Source organism: Tauraco erythrolophus, chromosome 2, assembly GCF_009769465.1.
Source record: "Tauraco erythrolophus isolate bTauEry1 chromosome 2, bTauEry1.pri, whole genome shotgun sequence".
Classification (NCBI taxonomy): domain Eukaryota; kingdom Metazoa; phylum Chordata; class Aves; order Musophagiformes; family Musophagidae; genus Tauraco; species Tauraco erythrolophus.
This window is the reverse complement of record NC_141466.1, coordinates 121,033,045-121,046,515: the sequence shown is the minus strand read 5'-3', so window position 1 is coordinate 121,046,515 and position 13,471 is coordinate 121,033,045. Positions and strand designations below refer to the sequence as shown.

Genomic DNA, 13,471 nt, shown 5'->3' with positions numbered 1-13,471 from the left:
ACTCCCGGAGGGTCTACAGCTTTTCCTCCCAAACGGTGCGGATGCGCCACTGCGATCTTCCTCTCCCATCGGCCCTGTCAGGAGCGGCGGCGCGGTCCCCTGCTGAAGCAGGAGGAGCGGGAGCTGCGCCGCGGGGATTCATCTCCCCGCCTGCACCGATAGTCCCTCAAGGCGTCGCCTCCCGCTACAGCGAGAAGCGCACTTAGTGGGGAAGCGGTGCCGTGGGGGCAGGTGAAGATGTGCCCCCCGAGGGTCCAGATCTGCCAGCTTCTCCGGGTACCCGCCGCAGCGGCAGCTGACGCCGCGCCCCTCGGCCCGCTCTCGGGGCGGTGCCCCGCAGGAGAGCAGGTCCCGCCCCGCCACGGACCGCTGAGGGCCAAGATGGCGGCAGCGCCGGCCGGCGGGCGGTTCTTCTGCACGGCGGGCCGCGGGCTGGAGCCCTTCCTCGCGCGGGAGGTGCGGGCGCGGCTCGGTGCCACCGAGGTGAGCGGGGGCCGGCGCTGGTGCCCACCCGGGGCGGGGCGGTCCGGTCCGGTCCGGTCCGGATCGGCAGGGAGCGCGGCCTCGTTCGCTTCGTGCCCCGGCGCCGGGCGGCCGCGGCGTGGGCTGCGCCGCCGCCTGCCTGGGGCCCCGGGGCTCCGGTCTTGGTCGGGGTCGGGAGGGACGGCTAGAGAGCGCCCGGTGCAGCCCGGGCCGCGGGCGGGGACATCCGCCGCCCGCTCGGGCCGTGCCCCTCGCCACCCGGCGAGCTGCGGTCCGCCGGGGGGCGGCGGGGCTGCCCGAAGCGCTCACCCAAACGCTGTCCCGTGGGTCTCGTTTTTCCCCTGAGGTGGACTGCGTCTCGGGAAAGGTCTTCTTCAGCACAGCGGCAGAGCTGAGCGAGCTGAGGACACTCAAATCCGGAGAGCGGCTGTTTTTGCTGCTGAAGAAACACGCCCCACTCGCAGTTTTTAGAAATAAAGGTATGGCACGGGCTCCTTCCCTCGGGGCATCCCCTCTGTTTCGCTCACGGGGCGGGTGCTCAGTTCGAGTCGTGGTTACAAAATTAATATTTTATTTACTTTATTTATTTACTAACAGCTGTAGTGCTCGTTGACAGTAATCCGTTCTGAAGCGTCTTTCACCCAGATATGTTTTCAGTGCTTCTTTTGTGCTGTAAATGACTTTAAAATGGTTTAAAATAGGTATCTTATCAGTTTGTGTTCTGCTGGCACTGTCCGTATATGTATGTGTGTAACACAACCCTGCACACCAAAAAAAATTAATGAAACTGAAGTCCCGTTCTGGACCCCCTGTGTGCACTGTAACAACGAGTCATTTTCTTTTAGGAGAAGTGGATCCAGATGTATATCCTTAACTGTTCAGTACACAGATTTCTTGTAAATCTCAGCTACTCAGGTCACATCCTTTGTCAGTGGTGTTGTGAGAATTTCAAGTAAAATAAATTGATATCTGTGTGCTGGTGGGATTTTATTTGGGAGATCACAGATGACTTTCAGCTTTGAGGATCAAATTTAACCACAATTCTAAATGAGAAACAGAAATACCTTCCCTGTGCCCCCCACCCCTTGACCAGCTTCAAGATGAATTGGTTTCTATATTCCTCCTCCTGTCCTCAAGAGGACTACCCACAGTTTAGGCATTTGTTAGACACTTTGCAGGATTGAAGGCAGGTTGAAGAATAGCAAGGAGAGATTTCCTTTATAAACTTGTGGTTTTTATTCTGAGCTGAATCAAAGTGATTCGTGTTTGTGTCAGTCTTTCAATCCTGGAAAGTGTCCCATATCTCTAATCCTGGACCAAGTACTTTCTGGGGAGGACGGCATGGTAGGCTGGTCCTCTGTCCTTCGGAGTGACGCTCAGAGTTGGTCTGGTTTTCTAGAGCTGCTGAATCCTTCTGCTGAATTCAACCCTTGAACAACTTAATCTTGGTTCCGCAGAGCTTGTAATCACACTAATGCCTGGGTCTTTACTGCTGGGATGTGTGGGTGTTCAGAGCTCAGCTGTGGCTGTGATTGCTACTGCTTCTGTGGTTCCTGGATTCACACACTGGTGAAATCTGAACACATTGTCTACTAACAGCTGTTCTCAATCTGTAGGAAAATCTGATGCTCAGGCTGGACTACTTAACCTGAAACTGCTTTTTTTTTCCCAGGGAAAATGCTGCATGAGATTAAAAGCCTTGTCATTGAGGAGCCAAAGCATTGGCTGGATATTATCTCCGTTTGGAGAAACCTTCATGGGTGCGAGGGGAAAAAAGATGATGTCTCTCAAGAAAACCGATTACCTCTGAAGAGAAAATCAGAAGAGGAGATAAATATTGCAGCTAAAAGACAGAAAACAGAACAAGTGAGAGAGTCTGTGCATGAGGAATGTCAGGCTGAAGCTGGGAAGAGGTGTGTGGTACCAGAGGGAGAGGGCGATCAGGAGCGCGAGACCGAAAGTAAGACTTCGTTAGAAGACCCTTCCAAAAGCAGTGGAGAGAAACCTGTTGCGAATGAGGAGCTTACCTTCCGCTTCAGAGTTTCTTGTCGTTGTAGTGGAGCAATTGCCAAAATACTTACTTCACAGGTATGCTGAAGTATCTGTGTTTTAAAAGAATTTAGCAAAGGTGAAGGGAGACGTGTGGTTTTGTCACTTAAATTGTGTGTTGTATGTTTTAGAATAACAAACCGATGTAAGCTTTTTCTGTATTTTCTTAAAAAAGCCCTTAACCTGCATTTACCTTAAAGAGGTGGACATACAAAGGCTATTGTTAATTTCTGGGCACTGTTATCCTGAATGTTTTTCAAATCGATACCTTTTATTGACGATACGCGAAGGTAAGAGGCTGAGGTAGCTGGGCTTGTGGAGTCTGAGCAGTGATCCAATAGGAGTTCACAGCTGCTTCAGGGGCCCGTGCGAGGACAGTGGAGCTGGACTCCTCTCAGTTGTGGCAGACAGTGCAGAAAAAGGGGCAAAAGCCAGAACTTGAAGCTTCGTTGGGCTCTGGTTGGGTGTTGGGGAGAATTTGTTCCCCAGGAGGGTGGTGCAGCCCTGGGAGGTGTCCTCGGGAGTGGATCTTGGTCCTTGGGGGACTGTGGTGGCATAGAGACTTTAAGGGGTCCTTTCCATCCAGCACTCTTCTCGTCTATAATATCTTTCTACTGTGAGGAAAAGAAAAAAAGAAAAAAGGAAAAAAAGAAAAAAAGAAATCCCATGTAGCTGCAATTTATGTAGATTTCTCCTACTGGAAGGTAACAGTAGTTTAACTAGATTCCTCCCCCTCTCCCCCACTAAAGCTAGTACCTTGGGAAGGTGGGACACATGAGCCTGCCAACACTAACATTTGCTTAAATTTGTGCTGTGTATTTCAACTCTCATACTCTGAAGGTAGTCAAAGCTTCCTAGATGCCACAAAGCATTAAAACTGAGTTGCAGTTGTGCATTTGCAGGTTTTCTCATAGGTACTCTAGTTTACAGCCATCAGAAGTATTTTGTGCGTGATACATATAATCCTGAAATGATGACAGCTTTTGTTGTAACTTGGGTAGGACTTGAACTTCAGCCTCCCACACTCCAGCTGGGTGATAGTCATTTTTTCCTGGGGTGCGTTTGCTCTGCCCCTCACTCACTTGCTGTGCCCTGTTGTGCCTCTTCTGGTATTTGTACCAATTGTTCTTCTAGGGATAAAGAGAGACTTTTTTTTCCCCCCAGGTATTTCTAAGGATTGTGCAGTCAAGGCTGTGGTCTGTAGTTTTCCTAATTCTGTTGTTTTTATTGCCTGTGACTGTTCTTCCCCCTTGCAGGAGATTGGAAGAGCTGTTGGTATAGCACTCATGAAGCAGTTTGGGTGGCGGGCCGATCTGCGGTACCCCGATCTCGAGGTAGTGGTGCTTATCTGCTTCCAGAATTGCCCCTCTTGTTTTGTTCTCCAGTCCCTTTGCACGTGGGACTGTGGCCTCTCCCCTGTTTGTCTTTTTGCTCCTGAATTTAACTGAAAATCATGTGGTATCGCTGAGCAAAGCTCTTCAGTGGCCGGTGCGTGCACACCTTCCGGAGCACTGAAGCTCCAGTCATAAATACCAGACCAGCCAGCATGGGCCTGTACATCAGGGGAAGAATCCATACAAGAGATGTCTCAGGATGTGGCTGGGCTCTGACTCTGTTGAAAATGGAGATCACCTGAGCCATTGGGCAGCTAGTTTAGCCTCTGTAGGGGAGAAGAACAAGCAGCAACGTTGTGTTCTTGAGGAACTCAGCTTGAGAATGCTGTTTATGGAAGAGCCTCCTCCTAGAGCTTGTCCCTGAAGAGCAGCTTGCTTAAGACACCCTCCATGGTGTAAGCTGTCTGGAGACCTTGGAAAGAGCTCGTTGCTCTTGACAAGCCATTTCTCCATCCCTGTGCTTGACGTATGGAAGCTGCTCTCAGCACTGATGCTGGTAGGTCTGAGGCCTCTGTAAAAGCTCTGAGTTCATCTACTGGCTCTGATTTTCCCAGGCTGTGCAGCAAATATGGCTTTGAGCCTCAAGTGGGGCTCTTGTTCTTGTCCAGGTTTTTGCTCTGAAACCATTCAACTGAGGGAGGACTGGGATATCTCAAAAGCACCATTGTTTCTCTTTGGGCTTCCTGAGGAGGGATTGCAGTCATGCAAGACCTGTTGGAGAGCTCAGTCGTTTTTTGGGATGCTTTCTATGGGACAGGAGGACAATTTCTTTCAGCTGCCTGTGTTTCTGTCAGGATTACCTACATTTGGCTCCATCTGAAATTGCCCCTTAGTGGCACTTGGCTTTTTTTTGCTTTTTGAAAAAAGGTGTGTGTGTGCGAATAGCTGAGTGCTAGTATACAGTGAATAATATTGTCCTGCTTAGAGTAAATGGTTTTATAGTTAAAAATACACATTCAATGTTACAAAAATCTATTATCTTAAAGATTCAAGTGCTTGCTGATCGATTCCTGGCTGATAAAATCCTTTCCCAGCTTGCTTAAATACTAAATCCTCTTTAAAGTGGCATTCAGATTATATCTAGTGTGATTTCTTCCAATTAATCATAATTGTCTAAAGCGTGCATTTTTGTTCTTAAAAACTAGGATCAGAAGTTCATAGAAGCATCTTCTGCATCTGGTTTAAATGAGTTAAAGCTGTTGTTGTGTCAAGCTGAGGCTTTCTAATTTTTTTTTTTCCTCTTTCAGATCTTTTTACATCTTAATGACATTCATTCTGTGGTGGGGATTCCTCTTTTCAGGTAGGCGTTCTCCTCACCAGACTTATCTCGGCAGTATCAGAACAGGCATAATTTTTAAATAGTCTTGCTATCCACTGTGAGTATTTATCTTCTGGTTTAATGTTCGCTGGACTGTCACAGTAGCCTTGTGGTCTGTCTGGAGCTTATCTGAGCACACAGGCCAGACTTTGCAGGAATTATGGATAGAAGCAGACTGTGGTTTCTATCTGTCTGTCTGCAGATCTGCCCAGTTCATTTGTCCTTTCATATTGCATGGGCTTTTCTGGGTGGCTGTATCATTATCTTATGTCCATCTTTTGCTGTCTGCAGGCTTCCATTGGCAAACAGAGAGTATATCAAAACAGCAGGACTGCGGTCAACAATTGCATGGGCCATGGCGTCTCTGGCTGAAATCAGTGTAAGTGAGTGTTCATGGCAAAATACGTAGAGTCCTGAATGGAGGGGAGGTTGCTTCTCATCAGAGCTGGAAGCTTTGAAGAAGTGTGGTGATTTTAATGCCCCGTCCTCGAATGCGTGTGGACAGGATTTGCCTTATTTGTGACCAGAGTGCGCTGTCACCTGCTGTTCAACCAGGTATCTGCTGTAATCCCAGGTCCTTCTCAGTGGAGGTGATGTTCCTTGTATGAATATATATGTCTAAATGGCAAGATTTTTTCACCATCTAGGCTTCAGACCTTTTTTGGGGTTGTTCTGCCAGGGAAAACAGAAGCAAGTGGGATGTTTTCCACAGATTAATTTGGTACTAATATCTGTCTGCAGCCCACTCATATTTTTTTCCCCCTAAACGTCACCTCTAGGCTAGATGAATTGATGCATTATCTTTTGTGAAAGTATTAATGCCTTTTACTATATCCTCTTACAAGCAAAATTGGCCTGGTAAACCAGTGATTATTGTTACTTACACTGGGTTCAGTGGGAGTGTGTAGGTGATCTTTACATCCCTGAGTAAGCTTTGTCCTGGGAGAGGAGTCTGTCTTGCTTGGGATGCAATAACCACTTTATTTTTGTAGGCAGGTGCCTTTGTGCTGGATCCCATGTGTGGGCTAGGAACGATACTGCTGGAAGCTGCCAAAGAGTGGCCCGTGAGTATCACGGTGGCAACAGGCAAGACCTTTACAAGATGACTTGTAGGTGCATCTAGATAAGTCTGAACTGCGGTTATACCAAAGTCCATTACTGGAAATCTGGAACCAAACTGATCTTTCTAGACAGTTGTTCAAAGTGTTTTAGTGCAAATGTTTATCCACAGGAATGTAAAACAAAGTCCTACATACCTATGCAGGTGGTTGCTAGCAGCCCTGTATTTATATTGCAGGGTTTGTGTGAGGCAACTATGGACTCATAAAACTGCCAGGACTTAAACTGGGAATGGAGGTATCGATGGGACATGTACAGTCAGTTGTCAGTGTTAGAGGGAGCATGACTGGCTGTAGCTAGCTGGGGTCTTGATGTTAGGACATAGCCTCATTTTTTCTGTAAGTTACAAGTGTCTTGAGTGGACCAAAACGTGAAAGGAGTGAAGATAGCACGTACTTTCCTCATTCCTCTCTGTCTCTGTATTGCTCTGTGTAATGGTATGAGATCTCCCAGCAAGGGGTTTGTCTTGGAAGAGCTGTGCAACAAGGCAGTTCTGAGAAGGGTTTACAAAATAACTACACCTGTTTGGCAATAAAACGACTTTTCTCTTTTTCTCTGAACAGGAAGCGTGTTACTGGGGTGCCGATATAAGTGATTCACAGTTAGAGGGTGCAGATGTGAATATTAGGACTGCAGGCTTGATGGATAAAATTGAGTTACTTAAAGCTTCTGTGAAAGGTATGTCTGTAGGTTTTCCAAGTGAGACATGTTTGAAATTTTTTATGGTTCTGAGATTATACAGGTAGTGTAGGTTCTCTTGAGGTGATGTGCAGTAGAGCTAATTCTCAACAAATAGTTGAGTAGTGACTCCGTAGTACTAATGAATGGATAATTATTTGTTCTCCCCTTCCCGCCCCCAGGAACTTTGGCAAGAATAAACTCAGCAGAAGACAAAGGAAATAATAATTGTCAGACATGAGCAATAGTTGTCTGTCTTAGTGGTAAACTTGTGAATACCACAAAGAGTACATACTATGTGAGAGTTCATTGCGTCTTATGGGAACACAACAAGAACAAATCCAGATAAAACGTGTCTTGTAACTTAAATTTACCAGATGAGTAATAGTGGGGACTCGTTGAGCTCAGCTGAATCATAGAATCATAGCACGGTTTGGGTTGGAAGGGACCTTAAAGATCATCTAGTTCCAACCCCCCTGCCACAGGCAGGGACATTTTCCTGTAGATCAGGTTGCCCAAAGCCTCATCCACGCTGGCCTTGAACACTTCCAGAGATGGGGCATCTACAGCTTCTTGGGGCAACCTGTTCCAGTGTTTTACCACCCTCATTGTCGAAATCTGCCCTCTTTCAGTTTAAAGCCATTTCCCCTTGTCCTATCACTACATGCCCTTGTAAAAAGTCCCTCTCCAGCTTTCCTGTAGGCCCCCTTTAGGTACTGGAAGGCTGCTATGAGATCACCCCAAAGTCTTCCCTTCTCCAGACTGAACAACCCCAGCTCTCTCAGTCTGTCTGCGTAGGAGAGGTGCTCCAGCCCTCAAATTGTCTTCGTGACCCTCCTCTGGACCTGCTCCAGCAGCTCTGTGTCCTTCTTACGTTGGAGACTCCAGAGTTGAACGCAGTATTCCAGGTGGGGTCTCACGAGAGCAGAGTAGAGGGGCAGAATCACCTCCCTCCACCTGCTGGCCACGCTTCTTTTGATGCAGCCCAGGATACGTTTGGCTTTCTGGGCTGCCAGCGCACATTGCCGGCTCGTGTTGAGCTTCTCATCAACCAGCACCCCCAAGTCCTTCTCCTCAGGGCAGCTCTTGATCCATTCTCCACCCAGCCTGTTCTTGTGCTTGGGATTGCCCCGACCCATGTGCAGGATTTTGCACTTGGCCTTCATGAACTTCATGAGGTTCTCACAGGCCCACCTCTCAAGCCTTTTGAGGTCGCTCTAGATGGCATCCCTTCCCTCCCGCGTGTCTACCACACCACACAACTTGGTGTCCTCCGCAAACACATTGTTGATGTTTTGCTCTAGGAGTATTTTAAGTGACAATGCCTTTCTCCTGGAAGAGGGAATCTGTTTGCTCTCAGTTCATGAGCTAGTCTGGGGAGAAGGTAATCATTTTATGACTTTATTCTGCACCTCAAAGCCTGAGTCTAAATTAGTCCTATATGAAATTCATGACATACAAAAGAAGGCTCTTTTTTCCCTGTGCGTGAGTGATGATGTATATTTTTTTACCTTGGAATATTCATTTCTTACTGGAATAGTAAGAAATACTATTTATTTTTTATAAGAATATAAAAGACCTGTAGTCTCATCCTTTCATGTGCTGGCTATGCTCTGGCCAGCACAGCCTGGTATGTGGCTGGCCTTCATCACCACGAGGGTGCAGTGCTGCCTCATGGTCAAGAAAACTGACTGTTACCAGGATGCAGAAACTCTGGGGAGATGCTTCAAAGACACGAGCTCTGACAGAATGCAAGTGATTGTGGCTGTAACCGGTTTCTTGAGGGGAGAAAAAGGATGGAGAAAAACTTAACGTGGTTCCCTGCCATTCATATGTGTGCATTTGAACACCTGTGCTACGTAAAGTGCTTGCAAGCTTGGCTCTTCTTTTCCATTTGACTTGTAAAGATGTACTGTGTGTTGAGAAGCAACAGTTAGTTTGGAGCCATGCAGTCTCCTGTTCAGGGAGTCTTGCTATTGGGACAAACATATCACCAGTAACAGGGAATCCTCAAGCGAGACTACAGTCTCATGCATTTGTTTCTTCCCAGTCTGTGTTAGTTTTGTGGCTTCGAAGTGCTGAAGGTAAGTACAGAATCTGGGTGCATAACCCACGAAAGAGCTGGCAGACAGTTTTGTAAGGTGAATGAGGCCATAGCTGCTGTTCATTAGTCAAATGTAAAGACCTGCCTTTATTCTGCAGCGTTGCCATTGCCTTCAGAAAGCTTTGACACCGTGATTTCGGATATTCCATTTGGGAAGAAGTTCAAGATCACGAAAGACATACAGCTCCTACCAGTTATTCTCCAGGAAATGGAGAGGTATGGGTGGCCTTTGACATGCCTGAGGTTTAGTGTAAATGTCATGATGGTCTATGATCCTAAGCATTCCGTAAGCTTCAGGTTTGCTTTATTCCAAACACTCTCCAGCTCTGTAATCTGATCCTGTACAGGCTGTGAGAGTCTGAGTCCTTTACTTGTCCCTTCCAGGCCATTGTGGCTTGTTTTGTGAGCTGTGGAAGTGCTGATGGTAGTGCAAGCTGACAGGGAATGAGCCTGTTGTGTGAGCCACACTCACAAATATTCCTTACAAGGCAGAAAGGAGAAAGAGGAGAGCATGACCTAGACAAACTTAAAGCATGGCCAGGCAAATAAAACAATAACCTGGTTGAGGTCTGCTTATGTAAAATCATAAGACTTTCCTTTTGGATTCACAACCAAGCTTTTACCAGCCTGCCTTGGCAGAAAGGATCTCGGACCAGAAAAAGATGGTATGCATTTTCCTTTCTGTTAACGTCTATTGGAATATCCATCTAGCCACCTGGTCTGCCTTCAGATGCCTCCTTTCATCTCTCACCCTGTCATTTTGTGGCAGAGTTGAGCCAAGCTAATAGCAGGCTGCTTCTAACTGGTAGTTCAAACTGTCTGCCCCTTTACTTAGTTTCTTGGCTGAAAACAAGCCCTCTCTGCAGGATTGATCTTCATCAGGTGTTGATCTCACTCGTCCAGTGCAGGAATGTGGAGAGAGGAAGGTGAGAGTAGCTCCACAGAATGGCAGGGCAATCTTATCTCAGCTTGCGCTGACCATCCCGCCCTTTGGCTGTGCTGGTCTCATTTCCTCTGTTGGTCCATCTTAACCAAAATATTTCCTTGGGAAGAGACCATTACCATGAGAGCTCCACCAGTAAGACTGTTCAATCCACTTGCTTTGAACAGAGTCGGGATTGTCTTTTTTTTTCTGCTCTTTCAAGGCCAAGCATAATGTTTCCTCATGTACTAGGAAGAATGGATTGCAAACAGTGGTTAATTTTCCTCTGTTTCCTGAGTTTGAATGCCATTAAGGATCAGTGGAACACAGAAAAGACAGACCTTTTAAAGTGTCCAGAGGGAAAGGCCAGCTTCAGAATTGCCTTACCAACCTACTGCCCTGGGAAGATGTTCCTTTGCGGATCGGTGGTTGCTCATGCAACCCAAAAATGGGGTTTGAAGGTGGTACTGCCCTCGATCCTTGGAAGAATAGTAAGAGTGGAAAAGACTTGAGTCCATCTTCCCTGCTAACCCAATGGAAAGAACTCCTGAGGTTGGAAACATTTGGGAGTCAGGACAGGGTCCAGTTCTCCCATTTAGGAAGAGTTTTAAGAAGATAGGGAATTTAAGTTCCATTTGGGGATGTAGGTTACTGAGTTGCGCCATGACCCTTAATGTGCTTCGGTGTTTTATCAAATCCAACCAGCATCTGAAGTGTCAGCAGTGTTGAGTCCTGCCCAGATGAAAGAATGCCAGGCAGGCTGGACACCTAACCTTTATTTTTTCTGCACTTGCCAGAGTACTTCGTGTTGGAGGCACTGTTGTGTTGCTGCTGGGCCAAGATCTCCGTAAGCGCATGGATGACATTACCAAGTGTGCTGGAAATGACTCTCCTAATGGCATTTCCGATGGCGCAAGTGAAACCCCCGCTGCAAAAGCCCTGAATGTTGATGGGGATTCTTCCTCCTTGGTGAACGGTGTTGAAGAATCCTTTCTCAGCAGCAGGCAGACACATTTTGGGTCTCTGGTGCCAGATGGCGTCTATGGAGTTAGTCTTGGAAAGACAGATGCTTTCATATACAAATACAGGAAGATCTCTCCTGCTGGGAATCAGTAGCTTTCTTGCACTGTGCCGAAGTGAACTTGAATCCTGATACAATTGAAAAGCGGCATGGTGGTGAGATGTGGTGGAACCCTGATGATCTGAATGAACCCTGTGCGATTTGTTATCTCACCTTGCTTTCTTTGGATGTCCAAAGGTGCTGCATCTCTTTGTTTTTTAGGAGGGGTGGAAGATGCCTACTAGTGTTTCAGATGTTTTTACTGTAAAATATTGTAGTAATGAGACAGTCCTCAAATCGTCGTTTAGGCAAAGCCTCTCAGTGTCGGGAGGAGTTTCTCTGGGAGAGAAAGTCTTTGTTTACAGAACTGCAAAACCAAATATGGTAATATTAAATGTAAATGAATTTTCACCTTTAGCAGTATTTTTTAGGAAGCACATCTTTGTCTGAAGAAGTCTTCAGCTCTTTTTGAGGCCTGGATGTGTGCTTTACCATGTGCCTTGCAGTCTTGAATTTTATTTTAAAGCTTGTTTCTTATGAGTTTTAAATGTCACTATTGAGATCTCTTGGAGTGGAAAATAAACTATTTTCTGTGTCCGATGAGTATGCTTTAGCACCTAAAAAGGGTGAAGAGACTTATTTCTATCAAAATAATGCGTTTCCTCACTTGATAATGTTACTCCAAGGGCACAGTATGGAAGATGGAAAAACTTGCCAAGTGGATGAACAATTAGAAGTAACTTCTGCCTGCAAAGAAGCACATGGAAAAATTCTCCTGAAAAGAGGAAGGTCTTGGCAGTTCTTTTAGTCTATGCAAAAGGTATTTGTGGGGGAAGGATAGTCTAATTCAAGTCTTTCCTATGGCTGCTGAGCTGACGGGGAAGAATTTTTGTAGAGAATGACTGTAGATTGCTTTCAGATGCTATTTTGGACAAGCTTTTGCAACTTGGCAGGCTGGGCTGGACTTGTGTGTTGTGTTCTTCTGCTGTGATTAGTACGGAGATAACAATAACTAGTGTGTCTGGGTTTGTTGGAGCTTTTTTTTCTTTTTTTGAAGTTTGTCATGTGTAGCCTGTTGGAAGCATTACTTTATCTGTGCGCTTTCCACAGCAGAGCCACTGCTCTGGAGGTCTTTTGAAGAAAGAGCCCATGGTGTGGACTGAACTACAGACATTCAAAGGGAATGAGGATATGGGTCAGATTGACGCAATCCTGCTACTATGAGTCCTGCTGTTTAGCTGATACCTGGAAACGTGCTAGGGCACCGCAGGTATGGATTTTGGGCTTAAACCAACATTTTTATAAATACCTGCGCTCTCACCCAAGCGAAACTGCTTTTCTAATTGCATTTACATGTCAGGAAAATTCTTGAATTTCCCCTGTTTTTGTGAAGTTTTCTCATCCAAAATGACACCTGCTGGAAAGGGCGAAAATTAGTTCTGCTGGCGTACAAGTAATTTCTGTCTTTTTGTGGTTTTGTATTTCACTGCTGCAGAGAATTTAATTGTGTAGGGTGGTCAGCAAAGAAAAGAATAGTTATGTGGTTTTGGTTATGAAAAAGAGGCACTGTCCTGTCCTGCTTGGTTTCAGGAACTATTTTCAGAGTTAAATGAGGTGGTTGCTTAATTTTGTTTGGTCTGTGTTTTTTTCATCTCCCATTTAGAAAGACTTCTATATGTCTTGGTATGAAATTGCCATTCTAATTGTCCTTAGTCCCAAACCCTCTGTAATTCATGCTGTTCTTTTGGGTTTTGGTGGCAAGTGCTGCAAATGGTATTCTGATGGAGACCATATTAATAATTCGTTGTGTTTGCCCCCATCCTGATACCTTTGGTTTTGGAGGTAACCGCAGGTTGATTTGGATATATTCTGAGGCACTTGTGATTCAGTTTCCTTTGTTCATACGATTAATTTATATCACAGCATATCTTGGGGGGGGTGGATATTATTGTTTTAGTTTAATAAAGGTTAAGCTTCATTTGCCATCTCACAGGTCATTCATCTAGTGTGTGTGGAACCTTCCAAAGACTTTCAGCATCTTACAAAATGAAAGGCCCTTTTTTTACTTTCCTCTTTACTGAAATTCAAATATTTGTGATAATTAGTGAGATTAATGTTCCTGCAAAGGTATCTGTTATACCTTGTCTGCCTTATTTCAGTGCTTCTCATCGTTCATGGCTTCTGCCAGTTAGCAAATGAAGACACGCAGCTTGGTAGGGTGCTCTTTGCTTGAAGACTTGTTTTTAAAAATGGGCATTGGTTTTGGTGAGGGAAGTCATGTATCTACCAGCTCAGCTGCTTCACTCTGAAACTCTCAGATTCTGTGGGTATCTCTGGGAACAGC

General features: G+C 45.9%; 1 protein-coding gene across 1 annotated transcript; it reads left to right on the top strand.

Moving 5' to 3' along the window:
- The first annotated feature begins 829 nt into the window (after positions 1–829).
- THUMPD2 (THUMP domain 2 tRNA and snRNA guanosine methyltransferase) lies at positions 830–11,779 on the top strand. The gene is made up of 9 exons (XM_009986204.2): positions 830–962; positions 2,156–2,571; positions 3,789–3,866; positions 5,174–5,226; positions 5,536–5,623; positions 6,237–6,308; positions 6,927–7,041; positions 9,244–9,361; positions 10,865–11,779. Exons 2-9 carry the CDS (start codon positions 2,161–2,163, stop codon positions 11,181–11,183), a joined length of 1,254 nt encoding a protein of 417 aa, XP_009984506.2. The 5' UTR covers positions 830–962; positions 2,156–2,160; the 3' UTR covers positions 11,184–11,779.
- Positions 11,780–13,471: the final 1,692 nt, after the last annotated feature.